We start from the raw sequence: 20,712 nt of genomic DNA, 5'->3' as shown, positions 1-20,712 counted from the left end.
GTTTTTGAGTTCCTGCCTCCATGTTCCTGCCATGCTTATGTTCCTGCCCCAACTGTTCTTGGTTATTGATTGTAAATTGGAAGTTGAAGATGATACAAACCCTTTTGCCCCAAGTTTCTTTTTGTCACGGTGTTTTATCACAGCAATAAAAAACAAAAACAGCTCGGTACATCTTAGTTTGCCAAAGGTCTTTGGGATTCAGTGATTCCTAGTGTAATTTTTTTTCCATTGTAAGAGCAGTTTTGAATTATTCTAGAGATTTTGTATATTTTTTAAATAAAACATCTATTAACTTCCAAAGTACATAACATTTTATGTGTTTATAGAGATCTGTCTGTGTAAACACCATCCCAGTTCAAACAGAGAGAAAAATGCTTCTCATTTTATAGTGAATTTTTGTCCCTGTACATTCAATTCCCCTGCCCTGGCCCAGACAGCAGCCAATCTGCCTGCCCGCCACTGTTGATTAGAATTGTTTGTTGTAAACTTCCATATAAATGGAACTGATTTTTGTCTTTCTCCAGATTTAGTTTCTTTTTCATTACATAATTTTTTATTTGTGTGCATGTGTGTGTGTGTGTGTGTGTGTGTGTGTGTGTGTGTGTGTGTGTGACTCATTTGGATTTATTGCAGATGCAAGCAATTTGTTGTTTTTGCAATGTGGAAAATATAGCTGTAAATTATTTTGTTTAACCATAGAATTCAGATTTTTCTTCTGTCACTTTAAGATATTTTTTAAAATTAACAGTATAGGTTTAAATTTTTCCTTTCTTCCACAAGAAAATGCTGTGGATTACTAGCTTCTATCACAATACTAGGTGGATCTGTAGAACTAATCCAGCTAAGATTGCACTGATCACTTGATCACAGTACTCTCATAAAGCAGACTGTGGACTTAATCAAAGAACTATTGTCCTTAATGCCAGCAGTGTGGCTTGCCCAGGGGTGAGAGCCGAGTACCTCTCCAGGAACTGTTCTTAGAAGATGGTAACTGTGAACCCTTGCATTCCGCAACTGTCTGCACCTTGACTGAGAACAGAACACTAAACAACATCTGAGAGATGGATGATAGGAAGGCTAGTACCACCTGCTAAATGTGTAGTAGCTGTGATAATTTCGTAGGGCGTGGATTTATCATTAGAGCATCTTTGAATAGTGATAAATGTGGACCTTTACCTTTAAAAAGCATTTTTTTTTTAAGTGTGTGCACGTGTCACGAGAGTTAAAGGTTGTCTTTTATCGTTGAATGGTGGGTGCAGAGACAACTAAGATCACACAGATTTGTGAGGCAGATGTGGATGAGTAAACTCGGAACTTGTGCCTAGGACTGAGGTCCGGTGATGTAACCAGTGAGCAGGGAGCGTGAAGTTTGGTTTAGCAAGGGGATCTTTTCTTTATTAGTCATGCTTCTTAGGAACAAAGTTGCACACAGAACACAGAAAATTTACATTGTGTTCAAATGTTTCCTAATATATCTAGTGTTGGGACAAAATCGTGCTGCTAAATAAGCATCAAGGCAGGGCAGACTGTTCTGGTCTGCTTCCCATACCTTCCGTCTCTGCTTGGTGGAGATCTTGATTTTGAAAATCATCTCCCCCAAGTCGCTCTCCTACCTACTCACAACACAGAACCTTAAGTGTTGTGGGTCAAGATTGCTCACTTTCTTGTCTGCTGTCTTCCTTCCTTTCTCCTTTTCTTTCCCTTCCCTTCTCTTCCCTTTCTTTTCCTTTCCTTTCTTCCTTCTCTTCCTCCTTCATCCCTTCCTTTCTCTTTCTTCATTCTTTCCTTCTGCCCCTTCCTTCCTTTCTTCCTTCCCTCCTTTCTTTTCCCCACTTTCCTCCCCTTTCTCTCTCCCTCCCACCTAATCTTCATTTCTTCTTTTCTTTCTTCCTCCCTTCCTTCCCTCCTTTGTGATTCTTTCATTCATTTTCTTCCTCTTTCCTTTCCCCATTTTCTCCTTTCCTCTCTTTCCCCTCTCTCCCTTCCTTCTCTTTTTTCTTTTCTCTGGGCACTCTCTGCTTGTGGACAATATTGGTGACTGAAATCAGGGACCCACGCATGCTAGATAAGTGTTTTTCAATAAAGAGCTAAATTCCAATCTTTTTACACTATTAATTGAAAAACATTCAATATATTCTCTTTAATGATAATTCACTAATCCATCATTCTGTCTGATTATCCACTCCACTAGAAATTTTGAGAGACACAAACTGTCATTTTTAAATGAACAATACATTGACTACTAGTCACATGTGCAACAGATCACTATAACATGTTCTTCCCATCTAACTGAAAATTTGCACACTTTTATTAATGCACCCCTTTTATAATAATCCTTCCTTTCACACCTGACTTTGGTTATATCACTCTGTTCTGCTTCATTAGCTTTGTTTGATTTTGCATACACATTCAATTCTGCATATAAACAAAATTACATTGTAACTGTTTTTCTGGTTCCTTATGTTTATAATTTTCTCTAAGTTCAATCATGTTGTAGAAAAATGGGAATTTTCTTCTTTGTGAAGTGAAAGAGAATTCTCTTTTTTTTTTACCCACTTGATGAGCACTTTGATGCCTTATGTTCACTATTCTGAATAATGCTACATCAATTAACAGGGTAGAGATGGCATAAGGAATATTCCTTTGGAAACTTAGATATACACTGAAAAGTGAGCTTGCTAGAATATATAGAAGTCCTATTTATGTTTTTTCCTGTAGATGTCTTACCAGTTTCCATAATGACTCTATAATTTACACTCACTCCTATGGTATACATTGTGCCAACACTTGCTGTCCTCTAACTTTTATAAAACAGGCATTAGAAAAATCATTGTGATTACTTCACTGTGATTTCATTTGTACATCCCCTGATGGCTTCTAATAGCATGACCATTTTCATAAATATGATCACATATAATGTTTTTATCTTGAGAAATATCTTTCTAGGTCCTTCCAAGTTTCCTTCATATCTTTTTATTTTGTTTTGTTGTGTTGTAATTGAGTTCTCTGATTTCCTTAAATATTTTGGGTATGGGCTTGTAAAATACTTTTGAAACATAGATTTTCCCTACTTTCTAAATATCCTTTTCAAAAAATGAAAATAACTGTTTCCAACTATTTGACCTCTTTCAGCTTCCTCCCCTGTGGCATATACAAAGTTTAAAATGCTAACAATCCTGAAATTAATATTTCTGAGTTATATATCTTCAGGGGATACCAGGATCATCATATAAATTATGCTCTTTTATCAAAATTGTAAATTTTACTTGTAGAAGCATCATTGCAATTAAAACCCTGTAATTTTGGAGTCCTATTTATCACTTTATAAAACCATATTGGAAGCAGGATGGCAGAGCTAAGGAAAGGAGCGAATATCGGGAGGGATAACTAACATATGAAAAGCCATATGAAAGGAATTTAAATGAAGACATAACATGATGGGAGAGACAATGCCCCAACTAGACATCGTCAGCCAGTAAGTAGACCTCACAGTGCTGGTACTAGATTACATCTTATGAGCAGTTTCTCAAAACGGTCCTCTAGATAGTCCAGACACCACATTCTATCGCCAAGACTGTTGCTAAGAACACCATGTGCTTAGGTCATTGAACATGAGAAATAAAGCTGGTGCCCAGCTAGGTGCTGAACCTCCCCTGACTTGTACTCACAGTGCTGGAATGTACTTTTGCACACCACTGGAGGAGAAAAGAAATCATCAGTATCATCCAGATGAAAACCCTGAATCCTACAATGGAGACATGCCTGCAAGATGTACTGGGGCAATAATGGCACAAATGTTTTGGCGATAGCCAGACACTTTTTGATGTATTTGATGCCCATTCTATGAGATGGAGCCATATTTAACATTTATAAAGCGGCCAAGAACCTGAAACTAAATAGCTCATGGGCCTCAAGTGAATACCTAATACTATTATTCTGCTAAAGAAACATGTACATAAAATGACTCCCAATAACATGTTGCTATGTGACTAGATCAATGCATCATACAGCCCTCATCAGAGAAACTTCTCATAGTAGATGGTAATTAACACAGAGACCCACAAGCGGCTAATATGTAGAAAGGTACACAGTCTTTAATGGAGTATATTTATCAGCTTTCCTCTTTCTTGTGCTGGAGAATCTATGTGGAAGAGAAGGCAGAAACATCTTCCTTACACAACAGGACATACACATATATGAACACAGAGAGACATATATAATATCACATGCAAGACACACAAATTCAAACCAGACCCCCCCCCCAAAAAAAATCTCAGCACTGAGAAGAGGAAGTAGCACAAAGTCCCATCCCTAAACAAGAAGCAATTTGCAACTGACACCTGCTAGAGAAGGGAAAATCAATTTTCTCCAACAGAGTGTCACTGGATATATCAACCATTCTCTAGGGCAGGCCCCATTCACAGGAGTAGTTGGATAACACGAAAGGATTCCATGTTTTCAGAAATTAGATAGCTAGGGAGGTAAAAGTGTCTGGGAGGAATTTGACAAGGGGAAAGAATGTGATCCAAATAAAGTGTATAACATATTTTAATTAAAAATAAAATGAAATAAAGCCTGAAAAGTTCAAAAGAATTTGAATAAAAAAATAAAAATATTGCATAATTTATATCCCTAGATATTGATTAAAATAATATGCTATATGTATCACATATACATGAATCTGTGCTAAATTGCATATATATTATAGCTTTATCATACTATATATATAAAATTTATATATATGTGTGTGTATATATATATAAAATTTGCAGTGCAAATGCTTCTGTCACCTGCTTGAAAACTACTGGTTTGTTTTCATACCTTTCATATGACATATTTTTTAAATATTTAGCTCATTATTTTTCTGTGTGTGTGTGTGTGTGTGTGTATGTGTGTGTGCTGTGTATGATGTATGTGTGAGTATGTGTGTGCAGGTACTCATGGTACCCATGGAGTCTAGAAGAGAGCATGAGATAGAAATGGAGTTACATGGGGCTGTGAGTGGAACTCTTGCAGGTCTTCTGAAAGAGAAGCAGTTAAGAGGGTGCTCTTAACTGCTCAGCCACCTCCCCAGCTCTTACATGTCATTTTTATTTCTATATTAATATCAGTTTTCTCAGAAACATAGTTTTTCTCCAACACTAGTTTGTGTCGGAATTCTTGTTTCTCATTGTGAAGACTGTTTGGTTTCTAGTTTTTTTTTTCCTCATGTGTACTCGGGTTAAGGATAAAGAGGGTCCTAAGTGCCCTGTTTTTGTGTATTCCTGCAGCGTCTATCCAACGGCTCCATAGACTCAACAGATGACACCAGCCAGATAGTCGAGCTACAGGAATTGCTTGAAAAGCAAAACTATGAAATGGCCCAAATGAAAGAACGCTTAACAACTCTTTCTTCACGAGTCGGGGAGGTGGAGCAGGAAGCAGAGACAGCAAGAAAGGACCTCATAAAAACGGAAGAAATGAACACAAAATATCAAAGGGACATCCGGGAGGTAGGTGGCTCATAGCCTTCTCTGTCTTTGCTTCTTGAATGGTTTCCCAAAGGTTCTTCTGAGACGCTCTCTCCATGCACTTCCCTAGAGACTGGTAGTCTTTACTTCTTGAAGACCATAATTAGGAATGTTGTTCTAGCTATGTACCTATTCAGTAAGATAGAAATAGTTTATTTACTGGTCCTTTAAATATGTATGAATGGAAAGCTTTGATATCAAGTCTCAGCTATTCTAAAGTCCTTGTGAAGATTTAATGACATGTCAAGGCTTTAAAGTTTTAAATTTGAATAGCTGTGCATGTGGAAATGAATCATGATTTTCTATAATGTTATATGAGTGCTCGAAAATATTACTTTAACTTGTCTTTTATCTGTGTCTGTAAATGCCTTGCATAAATATGCTATACATATGTATAATATAACCTTTCTTTTTATGTATATTCCTTTCTTGCTAGGCTTAGTATTGCTTTGTGTACAAAAAAGAAAGGAAGGAAGGAAGGAAGGAAGGAAGGAAGGAAGGAAGGAAGGAAGAAAGGAAGGAAGGAAGGAAGAAAGAAAGAAAGGAAGGAAGGAAGAGGGAGGGAAGAAGAAAGAAATATAGATTTATTAAATGATTCAGCAACATTTTATTTATAATGTCTAATTATCTTACCTATTAGGATAAAACTTGAAAAATTCTTCTTTTTATTTTTCTTACTTTTAAAAATACATTTTTTCCCATTTCAGGAATTTCAGTTTTTGACATTTTGCCTTTTTCATTTTCACATTTTCTTTTGAAATATATCTTTGAATCTTCAAGTATGTTTCTATGTGGCTAACTAGTCAATATTGTTTTGTTTGTTGTCTCCAAATGTGTTTTTCTCTTCTCCCAAAGCCACATTTGCCCCTGTTGTCCCATTAAGAGTATTGGTAACAAAGCATCCTATTGATTATGTTACTGAATGAAGGAATACATTCTTGGTCCTTTGAAGAGCTAGTTCATGTCCGCTCCTCTGTCCTTGGAGTATTTGTTTTTCTGCCAAGCACTCCCGGATGTCCTCCAGTTTACCTGTTCCCCTTATCTCAGCCATTTCTCTGAGCTTTCCTTCCCCTGCCCTGGTATGTCTCCCCCTTTCAGTCTGCCATTGCTTTGCTTAAACAAATAAATGGTAATGAGCCACACACAAATCAACCATAGACGCTCAGTTTCATTCTCTACCTTCCTTTTCTCTCTTTTCCAGTGGTAATACCTAAAGCTCTAAAAGATGTCTCAGCAATATAAACTTGAAATTCATTCCTTTCTCATTCCACCAATAAAACTCACTGCCCAGGAGTTTCATGCAATCAATATTATTACTTAGGCCTAAATCTTAGAGGTTCCATGAAATTTTGTTTTAATGCCATGCTATATTTGATTTCGTGGTAAATCATAAAATATGTAAATCCAATATTTGACTTTTCACAGTCTCCCACAGCTTTCCCTTGTTTTGCAAAGTCATTATCTTTGAAGCTGAAATTATAATACTTTACTTAGTGGTCTGACCTGGTTATGCCTTCCAATGAATTAGCTCTCATTACTTTTCTTCTTAAATTCCATATTTGTTTGATATTCTACTAGTAATAAGAACAAAGCCATGTAAGTAGCCTGAAAAATATGTATAGTATAATACATGCTCTTTTGACCCCCTGTCATTTGAGTCCACTCTGCTCAATTAAAGTAGACTCCTGGTGCTTAGCTGTGGATCTCTGCATCTGCTTCCACCAGTTACTGGATGAAGGGTCTATAATGACAGTTAGGGTATTCACCAATCTGATTATGGGGATAAGCCAGCTCAGGAACCCTCTCTGCTATTGCTAGTAGTCTAAACTGGGGTCATCCTGTGGACTCTTGCTTGTATTTCCAGATATTTAGTTCTATTATTTGCATTTTAAGCTCCCATATACTTTACGTTTGCTTATATTTCACAGAGAGGTTGTGGTATCTCTGGTTCACTCTTCCTCATGCACATTTTAAAATAACTCCTTCATATAAATAGTGCTTAGATAAAGGTGCCACAAAATCAGGTCAGACAGAAATCATCAACTGTATTGCCAGAGATTGTTTCAGTAGGAATTTATTTTAATGGGTTAGGTCTTCCCCTATTGTAAGTAATTGTTGTGTAAGATATAATATACTTTTAAGGTCCCTAGTTCCCTAGGTAGCCATGTTTTAGTTGAGACTTATGAAAAAGGAGTCTATCCCATCATCAACCTCAGAGGGAAGTTTGTAAACAAGAGTTTTCAGAGCCTGGCAGCAAATGGATGTATAAACACCAGGTTTAAGACAGTAGAAAGTGATACTCTTTTTTTTTTTTTAACTTTTATTTTGCAATACAATTAAGTTCTACATATCAGCCACAGATTCCCTTGTTCTCCCCCCTCCCGCCCCCCTCACCTTCCCCCCAGCCCGCCCCCCATTCCAATCTCCTCCAGGGCAAAGCCTTCCCCACAGACTGAGATCAACCTGGTGGACTCAGTCCAGGTAGGTCCAGTCCCCTCCTCCCAGGCCGAGCCAAGCGACCCTGCATAAGCCCCAGGTTTCAAACAGCCGACTCATGCAATGAGCACAGGACCCAGTGCCAGTGCCTGGATGCCTCCCAAACAGATCAGGCCAATCAACTGTCTCACCCACTCAGAGGGCCTGATCCAGTTGGTGACCCCTCAGCCATTGGATGCAGAGATCCATGACTAGGCCCCAGGTGGATCTCTGGGAGTCCAATTAGCGAGAATGAGGAGGGTTTATATGAGAGAGAATTGTTGAGACCAAGGTCGGATAAAGCACAGAGACAAATAGCCAAACAAACGGAAACACATGAAATATGAAAGTGATACTCTTGAAAAGACCTGTGAAGGCGCCTTCATTCATTGGACTTACCCTGCCTGTCTTGATAAAGTTCCTACTATGTTCTTACTATGTTATGACTCTCCTATCTAATGTTCCAATAACATGTTTAACAATATTTTGATTTACTTCTTTGTTTTATTAAAAAAATCATCAAACTGTTAGCATATTTTAACATGGAGTTTTGAGCAATCTAAATCTATATTTTTGGATCATGGTCACTTACATTTGGCTTCAGAATAAATTCTCTTATTCTCTTTCAGTTGAGAGTTATGTTTTTGCATCTATGGTACAATATTTTACACTATAGCAACTATTTTACAAAATTCCAGCCACAGTGTAACTACCACTTAAATAACCAATATTTTTTTTTATCATTCTTTCCAAAAAGTCAAAATGATGTGAAATTCCTATCTCTTAAACTCGAAGTACAGACTCTACTCCCTAAGTAATATGTTTCTGGAGTTTGATCTCACAAAGTCTAATGTATTGTGAAATTCTTAATAGTTAAAGAGGAAGATAATTCTTCTTTGTACTCTCTCATAATTGCAGCACAGTATCGTGTAAATATACCACAAGTAAAAATCAGTCAGTGAATTAATTAAGAAAAAAACTTGGGCAATAAGGGATAAAAAACTAACCATTCAATAACAAATTGAAATGTATTTCTAATAAATCTAAACTGAGTTGTATAATTATGTTCAGTCAATGGTTTCTGAACATATTTTTGTAATTACTTTATTAAGAAACTTGAAATTTTCATTTTAGCTGCTCTTCGCATTAATAATGATCTAAAAGTAGATGGAGCTAGTCATAGTGCAATCATTCAAAAATTATTTGTAAATTGTGCCTTGGCCCTCTACTTTTTAATCAAGAAGATATTAAGCATACATGGGTAATAACATTTAATGATTTTCATAGGTATACAGATGGCTTAAATTTTCAGTGAAGTATTTTAATTATGTTTATTTTGTGAATGAAGCCAACTTATCTTTCTGACATCACACTTAAAATCCCTTCTCACATTTGCAAAGTAATCAAATTAATGAATCTATAAGTTTTAATTTATATTAGTTGAGACATGAATTACATTTTTATTATACTTCATAACATTACTATAGAACTATATTTATTTAATGTAATAAAAATCCAGTTATATATAAACTTCAGGTTAGGAGGTCATTGGATTTTTATGCTATTTTTGTTTTTATATAACAGCTTTTAGGAACTAGAAAAAAAGCTTTCTTCCTTAGACTCTCTAAATAACACAGAGGAAAAGCTATTTCTATGACTTGTAAATTCAAATTTTATTTTTGGTAACACAGCCTGCAGTTAAAAATTGAATCACTCACATGAATCACTAAGTCAAAAATGCCATTTCAAATCTACATATGCTGACTCCTACATGGACTGTGTGCTATGTGCCTGAACAGTTAAATATGAACAGGTTTATAATCATTAATTACAAAGTAGCTATTTAATGAGTGTATATTCTACTCTGGGCACTATACAAAGTAGATGAACTATTATATCATCTAGTTATTAGTAACTATATGATAATTATTAATAATCCAACAAAAAAGAATATGGAAGTGAACCATACAACTCTTACTCATGGGTATAACATACCAACTTTCATTCCCGCCCCCACCCCCCCAAAAAAAGTCTGTCTTTTAATTCTAAAGATATTGTGATTAGAATTTAGAGAGAAATTTGTGATGATACATTGTATACGCCATAAAGCTTACCTGGGGATCAGAGGACAGAGCCTGGTAATATCACTACAGAAATTTATATATACATGTTAGATACATAATTTTCTTTTATTCCATGAAACTGGCAAATATTCCTAGTAGTCTATATGAAAATTAACATGAACTATAGACTCACTAAATTAAAAATACAAAATAAGAGAAATAAAGATTGTGAATCAATATCTTTTTAACCCTAAGTACTATGATTATTGTCTGGACTCTCTAAAACCTAGTGGAATACTGGCAACATTTTACAAAATTGTCTAGATTATTTTTGCCAAAATGATGGATTACTTTAATTTCATGTGTTTAAATTTTAATACTAGCATAAATAACTATTCTCTTACTAGCTGTTGAAGGACACAGAAAGGAAGGAATAAAAACATATTCCAGGTGAAAATAAAGTCAGACAATACAGTAGTTTCATGTGCTTACCATAGGACATTGGTTCAAAGTGACTGACTCATAATGAATATCATTTAAAAAATTATTGTGTGGACATATGATGTGTGTGTGGGCACACACACCATAGCACACATGTGGAGGTCAGTGAACCACTTTATAGAGCTTGTTTTCTCCTTCTACCCTTGTGTGGATTTTAGGCATGCATCTTGTGTTTTCTGATTTGCTTTTGCTTAGCAAGTATCCTTACCTGGTCAGCAATCTTTCCTTCCAGCTTAGCAACTCTAATTTCCTCACATTGCTGAGGATTTTGTCTGAAGTCAATGTTTCAACCCTAAGAGAGACCAGGTTCTCTCTTAGGGCAGTAATGAAGAGTATGGTCATTGCTCCTTCAAGTTCCTGGTAAATGTTTGCAGGGCACAGCATTCTGGCTGAGTGACAGACTAATTTCAAATTCTGCTATAGTGTCTATGCTTCCTATTCTCTTTCTGAGGATGCACTCACGCAACTTAGGGTCTACTCAAATGCTACTTTGTTTCATCTCGATTTGACCATGGCTACATCTTATTTACTTATTAACTAACTTTCATAGATCCAGAGTGGGCACAAATTTGGAAAGAATGTTATATACCTCAATATACAGAAGTAAGAATGTATTACGTCAAGAAACCAAGAGCTTCATGGCTCATATTTTTTTTTTGGTTTTTCGAGACAGGGTTTCTCTGTGTAGCTTTTTGCGCCTCTCCTGGAACTCACTTGGTAGCCCAGGCTGGCCTTGAACTCACAGAGATCCGCCTGGCTCTGCCTCCCAAGTGCTGGGATTAAAGGCATGTGCCACCACTGCCCGGCTCATGGCTCATATTTTATCCTGAAGATAAAAGAAAAGAAATAAAGGATTTCAACTCAAGAAGTACTATGATCAAACTAGATCAAAAGCCATTCAGAATAGGCTTTTGGTGAGCAGCATGGTAAAGAATACCAAAAGGAAGATAGAAATAGAGGCTCTTAGGTTTCCAAGGATGACAAGTACCTGTGCTCCCACAGAAGAATTGGATTGAGTGTGGATATAGAAACTAAAGGCAGCATGACTCATCATCTTTTAATTAATTGTTGCATGAACATAAGTTTCCAACAGCAAGTAAGTTCAAGAGGCTCACAAGAGAGGGAAAGAGAGATACAGAATCACAAATACACACAACCTCTAATCTCATTTTTCTCCATCTCATTTCCCCTAAATACTTACTTTCAATCCTTGAGCTTTTCCTTTGGCATTTTCTCTTTTACTTAAGCCACATGTAAGCCTATCTAATTAATATATTAGGTGTGGATTTTTAGCTTCCACTCTTTCCTTCCTTGCTCTGTTTGTTTGGTTGGTTGGTTGGTTGTTTGGTTGGTTTTTCGAGATAGGGTTTCTCTGTGTGGTTTTGGTGCCTGTCCTGGATCTCGCTTTATAGACCAGGCTGGCCTCTAACTCACAGAGATCTGCCTGGCTCTGCCTCCCGAGTGCTGGGATTAAGGCATGTGCCACTACTGCCTGGCTCCTTACTTGCTCTTGTTTTTATTTTCCTAATGTAATATTATCAAAACCACATTCAGTGCTACCATTATTATTACTATGTGACTGCTTTTCACAAATGATCCAAGTAGTAGTTTCACACATTTTCCATTATGTACACTTTTCTGTTTTTTCCAGGATCTTATTAGCTAATACTTGTTTTTATTCTGTTAACTTTGACTTTTTTTAATTTATGGTAAAATCATCCTACTTTAGTTTGATGAAATATCTAATAGTTTGAGAAAATTCCTTTCAATTGTAATCAATAAACAGAAAGTGAATGCATCATCTTGATTTTGATCTCCTTAGAATCATCTTTCTCCTTTGCCTTCCTTTTCTGGTCTGTAGCCATTTCTGTGGTGGAGTTTAGCTCTGTCAATTTGGCACAACATAAACTCACCTCAGAAGAGAGTCTTAATGAGGAATTTCCTAAATCAAGTTTGCCTATGAGAATGTCAGTAGTGAAATTGCAGTCTATCTGAGACTGCTCCATGTCTGACACAGGGGTCCCTAGAAAGTAATAGAGAAAAAAAATCTAGCTGGGAGTACACAAGCAATCAAGGATGTTAACTCCTGACATATGTGGATGTGATAAGTCGGCTCTCTTACTTCCTGCCTTAACTTCTCTGAAATGATTGACTACAACTTGGATTGTAAACCAACAAACCCTTCACTGATTGGAGTGCTTTTTGTCAGGGTGTTGGCGAAAGAAACAGAAATGAAGTAGCACAACTGTTATCTTAAAAATTTAGGGGGGGAATAAAAGATCAAGGTCCCTAAAGGAAACATAGACCATCAAGAGTGATTTTCTTTGGGTGAAGGTGAGATATTCATTCTAAGCTGGAAAAAATGAAATTAAGAATTTATGTGTAAATTCAATGGAATACTACTCAGCAGAGAAAAACAATGACATCATGAGGTTTGCAGACAAATGGATGGATCTAGAAAAAATCATCCTGAGTGAGGTAACCAGACTCAGAAAGACAAACATGGTATGTACTCACTCATAGCAGGATACTAGATGTGGAACAAGGATGACTGGACTGCTACTCACATCACCAGGGAGGCTACCTGGAAAACAGGTCCCCAAGAAAGACACGGGGATCGCCCAATGACAGAGAAATGGAATGAGATCTACATGAACAGCCTGGACATGAGTGGAGGTAGTGAAGGGCGAGGGTCGAGGGAAAGAGAGCTTGGGGGAGCGGGAGATCCCAGCTGGATCAACAACAGAGAGGGAGAACAAGGAATAATAGACCATGGTAAATGAAGACCACATGAGAATAGGAAGAAGCAAAGTGCTAGAGAGGCCCACAGAAATCCACAAAGATACCCCCACAACAGACTGCTGGCAATGGTCGAGAGACAGCCCGAACTGACCTACTCTGGTGATGGGATGGCCAAACACCCTAATTGTCGTGCTAGAAACCTCATCCAACTACTGAGGGATCTGGATGCAGAGATCCGTGACTAGGCCCCAGGTGGATCTCTGGGAGTCCAATTATCGAGAATGAGGAGGGTTTAAATGAGCGAGAATTGTTGAGACCAAGGTTGGATAAAGCACAGAGACAAATAGCCAAACGAACGGAAACACATGAAATATGAACCAATGGCTGAGGGGTCACCAACTGGATCAGGCCCTCTGAGTGGGTGAGACAGTTGATTGGCCTGATCTGTTTGGGAGGCATCCAGGCAGTGGGACCGGGTCCTGTGCTCATTGCATGAGTTGGCTGTTTGAAACCTGGGGCCTAGGCAGGGTCCCTTGGCTCGGCCTGGGAGGAGGGGACTGGACCTACCTGGACTGAGTCTACCAGGTTGACCTCAGTCTGTGGGGAAGGCTTTGCCCTGAAGGAGATGGGAATGGGGGGTGGGCTGAGGAGAAGGTGAGGGGGGCGGGAGGGGGGAGAACAAGGGAATCCGTGGCTGATATGTAGAACTGAATTGTTTTGCAAAATAAAAATTAAAAAAAAAACAACAAAAAACAAAACAAAAAAAACAAAAACAAAAAAACAACAACAACAAAAAAAGAATTTATGTGTAAATAACCATATTTGTAAATGATGGTGAAGGTAGGATTGTCCTTTCAAGGGCTTCTGTTTCTTTTGGAAATTGGGAAGAAATTACAAATATGTAGAGTTGCAGATGAGCTGTGGACTCTGGAGAAAAACAAGAATGAAATGACAAGATGAATACCAATAATAATATAAGATTAGGATTAATAATTAAGAATGGAATAAGATGATTATCAAGATGAATCCTGATAATCATATACAAATACTACAATCATCCCCTGGATTCCTTAAGCCATAGAACATCCAAGAGTATCTGGAAACCATTCCAGGTCCACAGGGTTTATTCCTATAGCTAACTTTTACTAATGTCTTCTCAACAAAGATTTTTTTTTCTACCTGCCAACAAATGTACATGTAAGCTCTTAGGAAGGTTGAAACTTATTGTATTAAAAATTAGATTTAAGCTGGGCAGTGATGGTGCATGCCTTTAATCCCAGCATGGGGGAGGCAGAGGCAGGCAGATCTCTGTGAGTTCAAGGCCAATCTGGTCTACAAAGCGAGTTCCAGGACAGTCAGGACTGTTACACAGAGAAACCTTGTATTGAAAGACCAATACAAAATTTTTGAAATTATTCAAAAAAAATATCAGTGTTATGGATCTCTATGTGCTCTGATAGTTTATTTTCTCCCACAGTTATGTTTTATAGAGCTTTTAAGCTCTATTTTAATTGAAATGTATATAACTTAATGTATTCACTTCTCTTTTGAAAATAATAATTATTATTATTATTATTAATTTTTCATTTTTTTCATTCTGAATAACCAGCGTAGGGTCTCCTGTATCCTAGGCAACTTCTACATCAAAGTTATGTCCCCAACTCCTGTCCTCATTTAAAAGCACTCAGGTTTTGTTTTGTGTGAAAGGCAGAATTCTGCTGATTTTCCCTTTTTTAAAATTTTGATATTGTGGCATAATTACAACATTTCTCCTTTTCCCTTTCCTCCCTTCAAACTCTCCCATATACCTCCTCCCACTTTTTTTTCAAATTTCTGACATTGTTTTATTATTTCCTACATATATGTTATATAATACACACACATCTATCATCTACACACATACTCTCTCTATATATATTATATATATATACATACTATATTCCTAATATTATATATACATATATATAGATATATTCCTAAATACATCCTGCTCAGTCAATATAATGTCAGTTTTATGCATGTTTTCAGAGCAGATCTTTTGGCTTGGAAAAACAGGTGATTTTCTTTTCCCTGGGAAAGACCATCTCTCCTATTTCTAGGTATTCTCAGTGTTCTACAGTTCTTTCTTTAAGGTTGAGGCCTCATGAGCTTTTCTCCATCTACTTTGGCATGTCCATTTGTGTCGTTCGTGTTCAGCTCACATCTGGGCAGTCATGTTGGTGAGATTTTCCCGTATAGCTTCTGACATTCCTAGGAGAAACAATTTCAGAAGCTAACTCCCTGATGCTCTGGTTATTTAATCTTTCTGCCTCTTCTCCTGCAATGTTCCCTGAGCCTCAGGTGCGAGATCATTCTGTAGATGCTTCTATTGGAACTGGGTTCCATAGCTCTGCATTTTTTTTAAATTTTAATTTATTTATTTTGAAAAAAAGGGTTTTTTTTTTCCATTTTACATACCAATCCCAGTTCCTCCTCCCTCCCCTTCTACTGTCCCCCACCTCCCCTAATCCCATCCCCCATCCACTTTTCAGAGAGGATAAGGCCTCCCCTTGGGGAGTCAACAAAATCTGGCATATTAAGTTGAGGCAGGACCAAGCCCCTCCCCACTGTGTCAAGGCTGAGCAAGGTATCCCACCCTAAGGAATGTGTTCCAAAAAGCCATTTCATGCACCCAGGATAAGTCTTGGTCCCACTGCCAGGGGCTCCTCTAACAGATTTAGCCACATAACTGTCACCCACATTCAGGGGGCCTAGTTCAGTCCTAAGCACATTCCTCAGCTGACCGGCCAGAGTCTATGAGCTCCCACCAGCTTGGGTCAGCTGTCTCTGTGGTTTTCCCCAACATGATCTTGACATCATTCACTCCTTTGGTCCCTCCTCCTTGTCTTCAACTGAAGTCTAAGAGCTCAGCCCAGTGCTACTGGAGGTAGGTTCTATGATGCCAATTAGGATGGTCACTAATCTGATTATAGGGGAAGGGAAATTCAGGTGCCCTCTCCATTATAATAGAGAGTACCTGAACAACTCTGCATTTTGATCAGTTCATATTCTCTATAGTAGTCTGTGTCTGTTGTTGTCAAGAGAAGTTTCCTTGATGAGGGGTGAAGACTGCATTTACATGTGGGTATATGTACAGATGTTTCTAGATTGTTGTTGGGAGCTCTGTTGGATTAGTACATTAGTGGCTATAGATTCTCTTCTAATAACCGTGACTTCACTAGCACTGAGCAGATTTTGTAAAAACTTATTCTTTTTATTTTATGTGTATTTGTGGTGGTTTACCTGCACAAACACTGTGTCAGTTTCTCCAGAATTGGAGTTATAGAGGGCACTTGGCTGCCACATGAGTTCTGGCAAACCTGGTCCCTCTGCAAAAGCAATGAGTGTTCTTAGCTACTAAGCCATCTCTCCAGCCCTCTGGTGGCATCTATGCCTTATTTGATGATAGCTTCAGAAGTGTGTTCATCAATTTAACAATCTCCTAGCTTTCATCTTCACTCATGGTTGTACTTCTGTCTACTTTATAATGAGCAAATTTATCTGTCATTTAATTCTAGAGCGGGGAAGTTTCAAAATATGCTTGTTTGTATCCTTAGACATTCAAAAGTCCCTGCTTAATCTATTAAAAATATTTTTAAAAAAACATGATAAAGAGACTAGGAGAGTAAAAAATACATATGGAATCTTTTTGTTTGTTTATTTTGCTTTGTAAGACATGGGAAAGGGTTTCTTTCTTTGTGTAGCTCTGGCTGTCCTAGCACTCAGTCTGTAGACAAGGTTAGCCTCAAATTCACAGACCCACCTGCCTCTGTCTTCCAAGTGCTGGGTTAAAAGGTGTGTGTCACCAGCCCTGGCATACATGGGATATTTCAAATGCTCTTGAAGAATGTGTCTTTACTGGGCCAAAGCCATTTTTGATATCTTATTATTTCATTTCAATAAGAAAACTACCTCTGTCTGAGACTCTCTAAGTTTCCTTTGTGTTTTGCTCTGATGGAGTTGAAATCAAAGACTTGCACATGACTTTTACAGTGTTATTTACAGGCAATGGCTCAGAAGGAAGATATGGAAGAAAGAATCACAACCCTGGAGAAACGTTACCTCAGTGCTCAGAGAGAATCTACCTCCATTCATGACATGAATGATAAACTAGAAAATGAGTTGGCAAACAAGGAAGCCATCTTGCGGCAGGTTCAGTATTACTATTTTGGATTTGGGTTGCTCTCTGTATGTGTTCCCACCATTTTTACAAAGCAAGGAATAAAATAGCATGTTTTTAAGCAGATTGGTACTTATGCTTAAAAACTTAGAATAGTATTAAGGAAGCAATTTTTATTTTATAGTTTATTTTTAACAAAATTAGAAATCACTCAGATGAAAATAATAATGCAGAAACTATTGACTTTGGATCTAGATATGAAACAGACCCTAAGGAGTTAGTTTGAAATTACCTCACTTAATTCTAGCCTCCTCCTGCCGATTAGCTGTAGTTATTCTTTGAGTATTCTGGGGATCAAAGGCAGCACTACTACCCAAGGTCACACTCATAATAAATGTCAGGACTGGAAGGTTACCCAGCTCTACACCCAAAGAAAGAGAGCGGCAGGCTATAAGACAACCGTGGCTCTCTCTCTGCTTCCGAAAATAAAGTTTTAATGGAATATACACACCGAATGACTTAATCATTGTTTGTGGTTGTTCTCGTGCTACACTAGCCTATTGGAGGAATTGAGCCAGAGATCATATGCTGCACAGTCCTAAAATACAATCTGTCCTATACAGAAAAGTTGTTTGCCCAGTCTCTGGAGTGTGGACTCCTGTGCAGCTATACTTCTTATGTTTCTCCAGTCTGAAGCTATGGTTTTTCAACAGGTTTTCTGTTGTCATTGTATTAATACTGAGCTGTATTCCATTTGTCCAAGTTCATTCTCATTAGAAATTTCTTTACTGTTTGCTGCCAAAGGCAAAACAGTTGCTATTATATTGTGTCGGATTTCTGTAATTAAAACTGGCAATTAATACGTGAAATCATGATAACAGTTATTACCTAGCATAGTTAAGTACAGTAATAACTGATTTTAAATCTAGAAAAAGAAAATAGCTGACGTACAAAGTCCATACGACTCATTCTAGCTAACCTAACTCTTGACTGTTTAAATGGCGCCCTCCTCTTCCCTCTTTCAGATGGAAGAAAAGAACAGACAGTTACAAGAGCGTCTTGAACTGGCTGAGCAAAAGTTACAGCAGACCATGAGAAAGGCGGAAACTCTGCCTGAAGTGGAGGCTGAACTGGCTCAGAGAATTGCAGCCCTAACAAAGGTACTGCCCCAAACCCCTATGGTCAGCCTAGATGTAACAGCAGAAATAACTGTCTATCAAAGTGGAGTCTATAATTACTCTCTTCAGGCTATGTGAAACTTGTATTAGTCAGATCTTTATCTTTCTTTCATTAAAGTTTAGTTTCCTTAATGCATATATCTTGCTTACAGTGACTTGAATGATTATTACTACATGAGTATGATGATTTCCTTGTCTATTTAAACACTAAAAGAAAAGCAAACTTTCATCTCACTGCTATAGTAAATTTTCTGTGGTAGTTTTTGTGTATAATAAATAACCATGTTACTTAAACTCTCAAAATATGTATATGAAACACTGCAATTTAATCAGCTGCGTATAAATGGTTTGCTATTGGAACAATGAGAAATATAATAGCTGTTGATTCCAATTATATTGTAATATGGTGAATATTGTTAGAAGAAAGAGGTCTAAAAGATACAGTTGAAAGCGATTAAGTTTTATGAAAGTACTTTTATAATTGTGTTTTCTTTTGAAGAAGTAGAAATTGAATATATTGTATTGTACTGTTTTTCCATACCGTACATTCTAAAACCATTCTATATTATATAACATAAAGCCATCCTAGTAGAGCCATTTTAATTCTTAAGGACCCATAGAAATCACATCCATTTCACCTGAAAAGTTCTGGTTTAATCACTAAGGCATGTTGATTTTTACGTCCACTGAAAGCTATGTACACATTCTGAATGTTCACAAAACCCTAGTAGTTCTCCAAGTGTTGCAGGCAGCACAATGACTAGGTACTCTACATCTGTGAACTTGTACCTTCTAGTAGAAGAGATCATTCAAAACAATTGGTATAGCCATGGAGAAAAGGACCCAAACTCAGTCTTTAAGAGCAAAACAAAGAATAAGACAAATAGTCTGACAGTGTTATTAAATGGTAAAATGAAATATTTATGTGGAAAAGCAAATATTGGACAGAGATGAGCAAGCCTAGAGAGAGCATCAAGCTACGTGGTGAATTTTAGAGTATTAGGATACGACCGGATGAAACATTAGTCTGTTAGGGGAAGACTATTAAATTTATGTCTTTCTATGAGCAGAGACCACACCAGTAAATCACTCTGTACTTTGGAAAACGTAGGGACACAAAACTTAATATATACATATATATATGTATATATGTAAAAATATTTACTAAGTTACATAAGGCTACCCAAGCATATCAATAGTATTATACTTTTTCTTGCAAAGACTTCTTTTTAAATTTCTATAATATAGACTAAGACATGCACACAGTGGTTCTGTTGTAATGTAAAGGATATAAGTAGTTTCCCTAAAGAGTTTCCATGTCAAATTTTGCTATTGTGGGATTGAATACGAAAACAGCCGGCAATACTTCGGGGAAAATACTCAACAGTATTTATTTTCCTGAACAAAATACCAAAGTTTAAAACTTTCCTAAGAAAATACAGCTGACAGTGCATTAAATTATTGCCACGAAATTAGCCACTGATGTACTTATTATCAAATATAATTTAAAATACAGCAATGGACTTACATAGCTTTAAATTAAATAGTGTTAAGTTATTCTTTTATGATATAAAATCCCTAAAAATTGACTTCTTTATTACTACCATCTGGTAACTCTCCAGCACTTTTATTAGGATAGAGTACATGACACAGACAGGAGCTAATTACCATGGTGGATAAACTTCCTCTGTGTCTGAACTCTCAGATTTTTCAGTATTTCAGAAAACATTTAACATTCTCTAAAATTCTTCTAGTAGTAAATCATTTATTCTTTGATTCCTATCACTTTGACTTCTGTCATCTTCTAGACTGACAACATATTTCAGGTGTATATGACAGTTTTTAATGTTAGTGACGTAGTTGTTTAACTCTGTGAATTACTAACTGCTAAGGTTATATCCTTAGCTTATACCATGTCTATAACATGAGAGTATGACTCAGTTCCTCTGAGCACTAAAATGTGCTCAACCATCTTGCACTCATCCATGGATTTACTCAACCCCCCCCCCCGAGATAATTTAAACAATTTGTTTTATTTTTTCAATTTAAATTATCTCTCCATATATGATTATTATTATCAAAGG

The 20,712-nt window shown here is 37.0% G+C and overlaps 1 protein-coding gene across 1 annotated transcript in view; it reads left to right on the top strand.

The window, feature by feature from the left end:
• The window catches only part of Ppfia2 (PTPRF interacting protein alpha 2), a 442,290-nt gene that overhangs the window by 326,913 nt on the left and 94,665 nt on the right, over positions 1–20,712 (top strand). Inside the window, exons 8-10 of the mRNA XM_059245722.1 lie at positions 5,271–5,492; positions 17,336–17,482; positions 18,476–18,610. Coding sequence (XP_059101705.1) covers positions 5,271–5,492; positions 17,336–17,482; positions 18,476–18,610 — 504 coding nt within the window. The remainder of the gene's footprint in view (positions 1–5,270; positions 5,493–17,335; positions 17,483–18,475; positions 18,611–20,712) is intronic.

This window comes from Peromyscus eremicus, chromosome 18, assembly GCF_949786415.1.
Source record: "Peromyscus eremicus chromosome 18, PerEre_H2_v1, whole genome shotgun sequence".
NCBI classification, from domain to species: domain Eukaryota; kingdom Metazoa; phylum Chordata; class Mammalia; order Rodentia; family Cricetidae; genus Peromyscus; species Peromyscus eremicus.
This window is presented reverse-complemented; position numbering and strand designations above follow the sequence as displayed.